The following is a 13,344-nucleotide window of genomic DNA, read 5'->3' as shown; positions in this document are numbered from 1 at the left end:
CAATCACCCCAAAAGCGTTTCCATCACTAGTTTTATCTCCAATCGTTTGTTTAAAATCCCACTGATCAGTTTCTACATTCTGAGCCCTTTCAGTGTTGCTAATGCCGGTGGTATCGGAATCAGAATCCGAGCTCGACGTGCTCTGTTTCTCTCTGTAAAGCCGCCATTTGGATCAACATGGATTCCAGATGTGACGTCACGGCAAAGTCGAAAATTGACACATTTGGGCTTTTAAAACACTTTGTGATTTGGTAATATGATTTCAGAAATTAAAAAATACCTTTAAATTATACCGTGATTTTCAATGGTTTCCAGAAAAAAATAATTTGTGTTGGGGTTCCCCTTTCGAATCGTTGCTGCACATAGTAGGTACGAGGGCTGACAGGATGGCCTAGAGCAGGGGTCACCAACAGATAGATCACGAGGGACTGGTACCTTGCTGGCTGCTCACGAGTAGCTTGCATTAAAATGTGGAAAAATATAAAAATTAACAAACACGCTCCATTCACATGGTCAAAAACATTGACGCACAGTTTTCATAGACGGTAACACAATTATGAAGTAAATTTAGTTGTACCACTTATCAAAACAATCTTGATTCGAAATTTCCATATGTGCAGCGGGCCTGTTTGATTAGAACTGGCCGGGATATAAAACAACAACAACAACAACAACAACAACAACAACCTCTGACAGACATTGATATATATATATATATATATATATATATATATATATATATATATATATATATATATATATATATATATAATATTTTGATGTGGTTGTGGGAGCCAGGAACTGTGTTGTGGGAAAAGTCCTTCCTTCGTTGCAGCGATACTTCGTCGATTTCTTTTACTCTCATGAGAAATTAAAGTTTTCATGGAGTGAAGAAAGCAAGATACCACCATTTATCAAACATCGCGTGGGGATGCTTGATTTGGCATTTCTAACAGATATGACTTAAAAATGAAACACCCTGAACTTTGGATTGCAAGGGAAATGGAAGACAATTGCTGACGTGATTAGTACAGTGAAGGCTTGCAAGTCAAAACTTAACCTTCTGATATAGGCCAGCGGTAAACCTCGATAAAGGGCTATATTTTAGGAGTTTAATCAACCGGCTTGACACAAAGCTACAACAGGTCTCATATGAAAGATGGTGATCTCAGCAACACATTTATCCCTGTTGTCCTCATATTTTGGTGTGCGGTCCATGAAATATTCACATTTGAAGGATACACCTGTCTAAATATTTGGACCATTTTAGAAAATGGTAACAGCTAAGAAGCTAACAGCTTGGTTTTCCGCCGTGCTTTGCTATTGACTCAAGTCCGCCCTGACCTGAACATGCAGCACGTCCTGAGCGCTATCCCATTACGTCTGTTCCGACATCTATCTTTCATGAAGATGGAGCTCCACGGAAGAACACCAAAGCAGAACAAGGGCATATTCTCGAGGGGCGAGTCGATGAAGAGCACGAAAACACTGCCAGTGATAACCAACATCGCAGCGTGTACATCAGGGATGTTATGGCTGAACTCCATATCCTGGGTGGAAATGGTGGTACGTATGGTAACTTGGTGCAGTGTTACCTAAACCAGTTGCTTCATTGCATCAAAACACACCACACCCTCATCGACGTCTTCGACCAATATGATATTGTCAATTCTGTGAAGACAGACGAAAGAACGAGACGCCTTGCTGTTGCTGGTGGATCCCGAAGCTACCAAGTCATTGCTGGACGCCCAGTACCACAATGGACGAAATTCATGGCTCTATCATCAAACAAATCCACCTTCACACACTTCATCTGTAGTCACGTCACGCAACATGCACCAGCAGCAAAAGAACTTTCAGATCACCAAGAAAAGCGGATCTATTTGGCTGGTGGCTTCTCTGATGGTTTGCTTACACTTACAGCATGCCTTTCATCTGCAGGAATGTATCATGACAGCCAACTCGCATCAATGCAGGAAGAGGCAGATTCTCGGATATTTCTTCATGTGAAGCATGCCGATGATGAGTTCAGACGTAACAATGTGCGTGGGTCCATTACAATCAAATCAGCAGACACTGATGTGCTTGCCTTAGCAGTCCACTACTTTCCACAGTTGTGGGACACTGCCTAAATATGGATAGAGAAAAGAAAATCAAAATGACATCAGCAGGATGCAAGCTTATCCTGGTCCATCAGATATGTTACAGCTTGCTTCCAGAAGTGTGTACCCGGCTTCCTGCGTTTCATACCCTGACAGGATGTGACTCTGTATCAGCATTCTTCGGCTCTGGTAAAAAGAAAGCACGGAAAGCTATGAAGACACTGCATCTTCAGAATAATGGTCCACACCTCGAAGTCCTCGCCACTGACGATCTCCAGGAGGCAGTGGCTGCTTCAAGACATTTAGTCAGTGCCACGTATGATTCTCCAGGGAAATGTATGGATGCACACACAAATTTGAATGATCTTTGGGAGAAACTCGCAGCGACCAAAGATGTCCCAGTGCATAAGTTGCCTCCGTCCGAACCAGCTTTTCTCTAACATGTGAAGAGATCCGTTCAACAAACCAGAGTATGGATGAATGCCCACCTGGCAAATCCAGAAATTCCCACACCAGAGGGTCGTGGATGGTACAGAGGAGAAGGTGTGCTGCATCCCACATTGTTTGATGGACCCACATCAGCGGAGATGTCAGGTGGTCTTGTGTGTTCATGCCGTGGTAGTGAACCATCTACCAACAGCTGCAGCTGCTCACAAGACAGTTTGCCTTGCACTAACGAGTGCATGTGTGTCACCAGTGACAGGCAGTGTGGCGACGAACTGTCACATGGTGACCAAAATGACACGGACAGTGATGGTTGAACATATCGAGGACACTCGCTCAAGATATATGTTTTAGGTCATTTCTCGGAGAACAATGTGTATTGGTGTAACATATAGTTATGACATCACTTGTGCAAACTTCAGTCACGACATCGTATAATTTGCTAGTAGAAATTTGTTTCAAAATATTCTCATGATATTGATACGGTAAACTGAACACATATAAAATAAAGAAAAAATATGACAATTGGCAGATGTTTGTTTCTGTAGTTGATGATTTTCGAAGTTAGCGGTCCGGAAATTACGTCTTTTTTTTCTATTAAAAGCACTCAAATGTACATATATTTATCCTCGACGTACACACACTCGTCCCGAAGCTGTCTAGCATGGGTACGAATCCCGACCCTGGTGTTTCACAGGCAGGGCTATTCGTCAATGTGTGTGCCGTCCCTCGGATGGACGTTAAACTGGGTGTGCCGTCTGCCGGCGTTTGTTGGTGAATGTTAAATATGTCACGGTGTTTCTCCGCCAACGGTAGGCGAGCTATCACCAGCACCCTGGCCAAATTCTTGCGCTGACCTACAGAGGGCACTGCATCGGCGGAATAGCAATGCCCTCGGCCTTACGCTGCACACGAAAGAAGAAGATTGTACATAGGACGTTCACGCTGTGGTCGAGTTGTTTTTGCATCCATGTAAAATGTACGTTCTCGTGTTGTGCAGCTGAGATCATCGACTTCTTTAAGTACGTCCACGGCCTTGACTACACTGAGAAACCTGACTACAACTACCTGCGTGGGATCCTAAACAAAGGATTAAAGTCAATCGGAGCAAGGAATGACGATTCGTTGGACTTTGACAACGCAACTTCCAGTGCCAAGCATCCGGTTGCTGGCAAAAAGGTAGCCCTTCTTAGAAATCTCTGTCACTCCGTGCTTGTGTGAAGATATGAAGTTCAAAGCGAGTGCGCTGAAAAGCTGACGCGCACCATGAGAGGATGGGCACACAATAGACGTTTCATTGCTGTCATCGTGAAATTTGGCGGTGAAGTTAAACGTGTGAACATTGTCATGTCTCGGGTATCAAAAGATTACAAACAGGCCATTTGGGCTTTGTTGCAAAAATACAAGTACACCATCAGTACCACAGCATCAATGCAAAGGCATCAATAATTCGGAAGCAGAAGAGCTCTGCATAATATGCTGTTGCTCCTCACCAAAGGTGGAGGTGGGTGAGTACTTCCGTTTAATGTGTACAAGTCATGCTTTTGAGTGCGTACGCAAAGGATAATGTTCCGGTTAATGTGAGTTAATGGAGATTTTTTTTGTTTGTTTTTTCCTCTCCCTCTCTGATAGCATTATGGCTTGAAGAAGCCTGCGTGCCATTCCGTTATCATTTGCCCCTGCGTGTTTGTTTTCCAATGTTTGATTACCTCGCGATCATTTTGTAAGATCTGATACAGGTATTGGTTACCAACTCGTATCCCATGCATGTCGCTATCGTAGCTCTTGTGTTGCTTTTGCTTTTCAAACCAAAGGCATGCACGACTCTTCAAAAAACATGATGCAAATCCATACGTGGTCATTGAACACTTATTGCCACAAAGGACACCCCGTATGTTCGGATGTGTCTTTAAACTGGCCTTGTCCGCGCCATCTGCTGCAATGTTTCCTGCAGCTCGGCCATTCCACACCAACCCACACATCACACTCAATTTTTCAAAGGTAAACCTGGGCTTAAGATTTATTATTTTAAAAAAAATATATATTCATGCCACTTCGTAAATCTTGAATAACTTGAAGATTAGTCAACTAATACCGAGCACACATCCTTGGTTGGACAGGTGTCCTCTTGAGATTTCAGTCGTGGCAAATATGGGACAGCTCCAGACAATAGAATTTTTCATGGAAAATTGCAACATCCACTGACATCAGCATCCAAACATAGCACACACCCTGCACTGTTCATGCACCCAGGACTAAACATAGCACATATCACACACCCTGCACACCATGCACTGTTCACGCAACCAGGACTAAACATAGCACACACCCTGCACTGTTCATGCAACCAGGACTAAACATAGCACACACCCTGAACTGTTCATGCAACCAGGACTAAACATAGCACACACCCTGCACTGTTCATGCAACCAGGACTAAACATAGCACACACCATGCACTGTTCACACAACCAGGACTAAACATAGCACACACCCTGCACTGTTCATACAACCAGGACTAAACATAGCACATATCACACACCCTGCACACCATGCACTGTTCATGCAACCAGGACGAAACATAGCACACACCCTGCACTGTTCACACAACCAGGACTAAACATAGCACACACCCTGCACTGTTCATACAACCAGGACTAAACATAGCACACACCATGCACTGTTCATACAACCAGGACTAAACATAGCACACACCCTGCACTGTTCATACAACCAGGACTAAACATAGCACACACCCTGCACTGTTCATACAACCAGGACTAAACATAGCACACACCCTGCACTGTTCATGCAACCAGGACGAAACATAGCACACACCCTGCACTGTTCACACAACCAGGACTAAACATAGCACATATCACACACCCTGCACACCATGCACTGTTCACGCAACCAGGACTAAACATAGCACACACCCTGCACTGTTCACACAACCAGGACTAAACATAGCACACACCCTGCACTGTTCATACAACCAGGACTAAACATAGCACATAGCACACACCCTGCACTGTTCACACAACCAGGACTAAACATAGCACACACCCTGCACTGTTCACACAACCAGGACTAAACATAGCACACACCCTGCACTGTTCATACAACCAGGACTAAACATAGCACATATCACACACCCTGCACACCATGCACTGTTCATGCAACCAGGACGAAACATAGCACATATCACACACCCTGCACACCATGCACTGTTCATACAACCAGGACTAAACATAGCACATATCACACACCCTGCACACCATGCACTGTTCATGCAACCAGGACGAAACATAGCACACACCCTGCACTGTTCATGCAACCAGGACTAAACATAGCACATATCACACACCCTGCACACCATGCACTGTTCATGCAACCAGGACTAAACATAGCACACACCCTGCACTGTTCACACAACCAGGACTAAACATAGCACACACCATGCACTGTTCACACAACCAGGACTAAACATAGCACACACCCTGCACTGTTCACACAACCAGGACTAAACATAGCACACACCCTGCACTGTTCACACAACCAGGACTAAACATAGCACACACCCTGCACTGTTCACACAACCAGGACTAAACATAGCACACACCCTGCACTGTTCACACAACCAGGACTAAACATAGCACACACCCTGCACTGTTCACACAACCAGGACTAAACATAGCACACACCCTGCACTGTTCACACAACCAGGACTAAACATAGCACACACCATGCACTGTTCACACAACCAGGACTAAACATAGCACACACCCTGCACTGTTCACACAGCCAGGACTAAACATAGCACACACCCTGCACTGTTCACACAACCAGGACTAAACATAGCACACACCCTGCACTGTTCACACAACCAGGACTAAACATAGCACACACCCTGCACTGTTCACACAACCAGGACTAAACATAGCACACACCCTGCACTGTTCACACAACCAGGACTAAACATAGCACACACCCTGCACTGTTCACACAACCAGGACTAAACATAGCACACACCCTGCACTGTTCATACAACCAGGACTAAACATAGCACACACCCTGCACTGTTCACACAACCAGGACTAAACATAGCACACACCATGCACTGTTCACACAACCAGGACTAAACATAGCACACACCCTGCACTGTTCACACAGCCAGGACTAAACATAGCACACACCCTGCACTGTTCACACAACCAGGACTAAACATAGCACACACCCTGCACTGTTCACACAACCAGGACTAAACATAGCACGCACCCTGCACTGTTCACACAACCAGGACTAAACATAGCACACACCCTGCACTGTTCATACAACCAGGACTAAACATAGCACATATCACACACCCTGCACACCATGCACTGTTCATGCAACCAGGACTAAACATAGCACATATCACACACCCTGCACACCATGCACTGTTCATGCAACCAGGACTAAAGATAGCACGCACCCTGCACTGTTCACACAGCCAGGACTAAACATAGCACACACCCTGCACTGTTCACACAACCAGGACTAAACATAGCACACACCCTGCACTGTTCATACAACCAGGACTAAACATAGCACACACCCTGCACTGTTCACACAACCAGGACTAAACATAGCACACACCCTGCACTGTTCACACAACCAGGACTAAACATAGCACACACCCTGCACTGTTCATACAACCAGGACTAAACATAGCACATATCACACACCCTGCACACCATGCACTGTTCATGCAACCAGGACGAAACATAGCACATATCACACACCCTGCACACCATGCACTGTTCATACAACCAGGACTAAACATATCACACACCCTGCACTGTTCATGCAACCAGGAGACAGTCTGCTGAATGCATCCAGTGTGGTGCCAGCTTTGAGCAAAATCTACCTCATATTTCAATTCATGTGAGTCACAAATGTCAGTGGTGTTATTATTTTATTGAAGCAAATACAACCGTTGCTTCACTGACAGGAATATTAAGGGGGAAGAAGAAAGAGGTCGAGGGAGGGAGGGAGGGTAGTGAGAGAGAGGTGGGAGCAGAGGGAGAGGGGGTGGGAGGGAGAGAGAGGAAGGGGGCAGAGAGGACGGAGTGGAGAAGGGAGGGGAGTGGGGCAATTCCTGCGGATGTGACGTCCAGTTTAACGTCCATCTGAGAGACAGCAGACACATTGATGAATCACCCCACCTGTAAAATACCGGGATGACAGTTTATAGCTGGGTCATGATTGAAACCCGGGCTGGACAGCTTGGAGCGAGCATGCGTGCCTCCTGGCTATCCTGCCGTGATGTGGTGATTCATTGTTTTATAACAACTAAATACATTTTTTCCTCATTGTAATTTTCTAATTTATGTTGCCTTTCAAACTCCGGAGATGTCCCCACCAAAAACTGCACCACGGTATCGCCATGGAAGCTTGTAGAAATCGAAGCTTGAAGAGCACTCCAGCAAAACAGTTTAAGAAACATTTTAAAATGAAACGTTTAATTTATTTCTGATATGTATCGATGTCGAAGTGCCGGGTCGGATGACGAACGGAGATCAAACAAAAAGGGGAAACGTCAAAATACAATTTCACATTTTCAGCGAGAAGGCCACCACCTGAGGGACTGCACGACAACGCGGGGCCAAACGCAGGCTAATGGAGCCTGAACTTTGTTCAAGTTAATCGATATATCCAGTGACAGCATGAATACTTTTGCCTTGTATGGCCATGACTTAGGAGCAAACAGCCAAGCGGCTTGCAGAGCGCTCGCCAAGTGGCTTAATCACTCAAGCAAGCTCTCCAACGAAATGGTTGATAAGGAACGGTCGGCCTGGCAAGCGATTAGCGCTCGTTGATCGGTCATAAAAACACCATGCACCCGGAGACGCCAGGAATGTCGAGCAATGTCCGAACTGGACAAATGAACGCTTCTTTCCTTTTTTTTTAAGCAATTCCTGAAGTCAATAAAGAAGTTTAAATTTTGTAATTTGGCTTCGTTGAAGAGATTCTTGAGGTCATGAAATAAAGCCACAAATGCTGGTGTCTCCAGGCGTTTATAAACATTGCAATGTACCCGTTGATGCGTCAGCATGATGAGCCATTCGATGATATGAGTGATGAAAGTGGGGAAAAAAAAACAACAACACTTTATCCTTAAGAAACCGTTGCGGCCTGTTCCAAGTTGAGGCATTGTTGAGCAGGCCAAAAAAAAAAAGTTGAATTAAGACCCCAGTGAGACCAGCAAGGTGATCAATGATGAGTCTTGATAAAGGATATAATTAAATAAGGCCGTAAATTATCTTCAAACGGGGTGTTTTTAATTAACCCAAACATCTAATTTTCACTCGTGCTCCTCCTTGGAGTTCCCTTAGTGTGAATGCAAAGTTTCAGGTTGTTAGGTTTCATTGTTTTGGAGTTATTGAGGACACACACTGACAGACAGATGGATGGACTGACTGACGGACGGACTGACTGACTGACACACTGACATTTTTAGTATAGATTTTACAGAAAATACGCAGTGCAAGGACTTTCCCATTATATTTGTAATTGTTCTATTAGGAAAATGAAAGAATATAATTGAGTTGATAACCAAAGGACTACAGTATATCTTAGAGGAAGAATCAATATCAAAATATGACGCGAATGATGCCTTGCCAACTCTGCTGAAATGGAGTTGACTTGCGTTTTCTAAACATGAAATGTTGTCTCAATTAAAGTTCATTTGAACATTAATTGATACAACATTAATGGGAATGTTTATTTGCAGATTTCTCAAAGAATGCTGTGGACACCTGCAGATAGACAGAGAAGAGAGAATCTAAAAATGCAAGGACGGTTTGAGCGATAAAAGGCAAATAATGTGGAGTGCGGTGGAAAGTATCGGGAGAACAATAACGGTTTCAGCAAGTTAACGCAAAACAATCATCAGTCAATTATCCTGAAACGGGGAAGAGACAGTGGCAGAATGAGGCAAAGACAATGCAGTACAAAGAAGCATCGATCAGGTGGCTCTGCCTTCCACATCATCAGCTGGTACCCATAGTACCTGGGCTTATTATGCTGATCATTCACTCAACAGAGCTGCACATCGTTTGAAGAGTGTACGTCCACATATTCCGAGAAAACTCTTTTCTGTGTTCAGGAAGTTGTCTACTGAATTTGAGGTGAAGACACCAACAAAGAAAAAGAAGACTGGAGTAGACAGCACAGCAAAATAAAAAGTGGACCTGGTGCAGGATTTCTATGGAAAAAGAGACGTCGCTGCGAGAGATGACAATGGATAAACAAAACTCTAAAAGTGTCCTCTTGTAATATGCATCAGAGAAACATTTTCTGTTTTCAAAGATGAAAATCCCAGTGTGAAGATTGGACTGCGCAAGTTTGCTGAAGTATGACCACCTAATGTCGTCCTGAGTTCGCAGACACCCTCAAATGTGTACACGTGCATTTACCATGAGAACCTCTTCATGGTCGTTGATGCTATCCACATGTGCATCCCAGGAATCCCTTCTTACACAAAGGACTTCCCAGCCTCATGTTTGTGTCTTCAGAGGAAGAAATTGCTGGTTTCCTCCACCACTGAAGGTGAAGAAGGTTATCTTTTCAACCTTTCTGTCTGTTTGTCTGTCTGTCTCTCTGTGTACAGGATATCTCGAATGGGTGTGGACGGATTTGCATTAAACTTGGTGGACAGGTTTAGTGTGTGACAAGGACGAATTGATTACATTTTGGTGAAGATCCGGATCCAGATCCGACGACTAGAATTTTTTTAAGTGATTCTTCACCATTGAGAGATAGGGCGAAACTAATATATAGCACGATATCTCAAAAAGTTGTGGACGGATTCGGACCAAACTTGGTGGACATATTGGGTGTGTGACGAGGAATAACTTTGGTGAAGATCCGAATCCGGATGCAGATGTAATAATTTTAAAGTGATTCTTCACCATCGAAAGATAGGGCCAGAAACGATATAGTATTGTATAGCATGATATTTCAAAAATGTATTGGGTCCGGTATGTTCTCGTGGAACAGTTATTACGTGGTGGAGGTATGCGCTCTACCGAGTGTAATTCTAATTGAGAAATAAATTCATCTATGAATGTCTTTCATAGACATGAGTAAAAACCAAACCAAGGAGTAGAGAAAATACGTCTTGGTATGTAAATGGAAAACATAACGAATGTGAGCAGTATCAAATGTTATTGAAGAAATGACAAAATCAAAAGTACATAAAACACACAAACCTCTAAATTTAAATACTTCTGAATTTAAAGACCTTCACAAAATGAATAGCCTTGAATGGACAGAAAACTTTGATGGATGTCAAATAATGAACAGGAAAACAATTTATTAAACTACAAAAATGGTATGTGGTTCAGGAGACTCACACAAGGGATGTTGAGAGAAGTTTGTCATTAAATTTCTCCTCAACAAACATATTTAGAACAAGAACCAAACCCCACCATCCCATTTATGAACATACTCGATGGAGAATAGCTGCCCACCACCATCTCAGGTCATCACCCTTCCAAAGCCATAATCTTTTCTCCACCCGTTAAAGCATTCGCACCCCTCCCATGGTTTTGCTTGTGTATCCATCTTGTCCATCCCTTGTGTTCTCCCCTAACCCTCATCACTACCTGTATCCCTTGTTTGTCCATCTCCGTCTACCTTCTCCCTCCGTCCTGCTTTTGGCGTTTCCCCCTTTCTCCTGCTGTTTCCTTTGTTACGTTGAGTCCTGATCTGTTCTGTGTCCCAGCTCTTCCACGAGCTGAGAGCATGTATTGAGCAAAACAAAGAAAATAAATAGGGATTGAGCACATTCAGAGTGGTGGTGTGTGAAAGATTAGGTGTGTGGGTAGAGGAAAGAACCCCTGCCCCCTTCAGTTGTAAAGGCCCGGTCACACCTTGACGTTTTAGCCAGAGATGGCAACGTATTAAAATTTATGTAAAACACTGGCTTACGTTGAACTTTTGATGTTTTTTTTTAAAGATTCGGACGTATTCATAGCGACTTGGTCTTATGTATAACGCATTGGTAACGGACACAGAACGTTTCGTTGTGTTATAGATAACTTATACCAACGAATGCTGAACCTGTTGTCGGCCTACACAACCGATGCCCAACGATAGTCGAACTTAGGCATAGCGCATTGCACGCATCGCCGACGATGTCGTGACGTAGCCTATTAAAAGGCTGACCCACAACGATTCGAATCATAACTGCCGTAGAAATGGAAGTGACAACATCGCAGTCACACCTTGGCGATCTTGCCAGCGTATGCCGACCTAAGAAAAATGTGTCTAAAATGTTGGGGCACGTCAAATACGGTATGAGTAAGTTTGGTATACGTGAGTAGAACGCTAAAGTACGCTATCATACGTCGTAGTAAGTAGAGTACGTCAAGAAATTTTAAACATGTTCAAAATTTTATGATTCTCATCGCGTTTTGCCGTATCAGCTCATCGCGTTTTGAAGGCCTGGAGGGAAGAATGGGAGTGATTAGATTGAGGGAGTTTATTCCAAAGGCGGGAAAAAAGAGGAATGAAAGAGTGAAGGTGAGCAGTGATTCATGATTTTGGTAGTTTTACCAGAAGGGGGTTGTTGGCGGACCTTGAGCGCCCTGCAGAAATGTGGTGGGGACAAATCGCAGAGAGAGCAGGGGGCGAGGCTGGAGAGGAGATGGTAGAAGACAGAAAGACCACCGACCAACCTGCGGTGATTGAGTGAGAGGCCCAAAGACTCAGCCTCATTGTGGGAGATGCCAATGATCCAAAATGCCTTGGTTTCCACAGCGTGAAGCCGAGAAAGGTGGGAGGCAGGAGTACCAGCCCAGAGGGGAGAGCAGTACTCCATCAAGCTGCGGACAAAAGCTTTGTAAGTGGTCAGGAGCTCAGGTGGGCCGAGGAAGGACCTTGCACGACGGAGGATTCCTAGTCAGCGACTGGCTTTGGAGGTGAGGTTTGAAATGTGGCTTTTCCAGGAAAGGTCATGGCAGATAGTGAGACCCAGAAGCTTGAAAGAAAGGACTTCTTCCAGAGGATTGTTGAGAAAGTGGATGGGGGGTTTCTAAACGGTCCTTTTGAAGAGACATAGTGAGAGTGTGAGATTTGTTCGGATTGAAAGACATGTTCCACGTATTGGACCAGTTTTATCCAGATCTGCAGTGAGCGAAGAAGCTGCTGCTTGCCGGTCTGAGGGATGACCGATGGTATGACAGAGGGTGGAGTCATCAGCAAAGAGATAAAGAGGATTTTCCAGAGTCGTAGAGATCACTGATGAAAACCAGAAAAAGAACAGGGCCCAGAACGCTACCTTGAGGAACTCCAGCCTGGACAGGAAGGGGGGGATGAAAGAACTCCATTTAGGGCCACACGGTGACTGCGACAGGAGAGGAAGTCTGTGAGCCATGAGTGGAGATGGCCTTGGATACCATAGGAAGAGAGTTTGGTGAGCAGGGCAGGGTGCGAGACTGTGTCAAAAGCACGTGATATATCCAGAGATATTTCTCGGATTTCCTGTCTGGCATTGAGAACCTCCATCGATTGTTGGGAGAGCAGAAGCAGCATATCCAGGGTAGAGTGACCTGGTCTGAAACCAAATTGATGATCGGAAATCAAGCCATTGGAGAAGAGGAAGGATTTGATGTCTGAAGCGATGATGGATTCCATAACCTTGCTGATGATTGGGAGAAGGCTGATTGGTCTGTTGTTGCTGGGATCTGTTTTTGCACCTTTTTGTGCAGGGCAGTGATGTTTGCTGATTTCCAAGCAGATGGCAGATGACC

The 13,344-nt window shown here is 44.5% G+C and overlaps 1 protein-coding gene across 3 annotated transcripts in view; it reads left to right on the top strand.

The window, feature by feature from the left end:
- Positions 1-13,344, top strand: part of LOC147020877 (serine/threonine-protein kinase VRK1-like) — a 103,586-nt gene that overhangs the window by 68,202 nt on the left and 22,040 nt on the right. For all 3 annotated transcript variants that reach the window (XM_085896597.1, XM_085896595.1, XM_085896594.1), the window contains exon 11: positions 3,547-3,725. In XM_085896597.1, the coding sequence (XP_085752723.1) occupies positions 3,547-3,725 (179 nt within the window). The remainder of the gene's footprint in view (positions 1-3,546; positions 3,726-13,344) is intronic.

This window comes from Eptatretus burgeri, chromosome 9 (genome assembly GCF_056783735.1).
Source record: "Eptatretus burgeri isolate ZD-2024b chromosome 9, Ebu_testis_v1, whole genome shotgun sequence".
In the NCBI taxonomy this organism is placed as follows: domain Eukaryota; kingdom Metazoa; phylum Chordata; class Myxini; order Myxiniformes; family Myxinidae; genus Eptatretus; species Eptatretus burgeri.
This window is presented reverse-complemented; position numbering and strand designations above follow the sequence as displayed.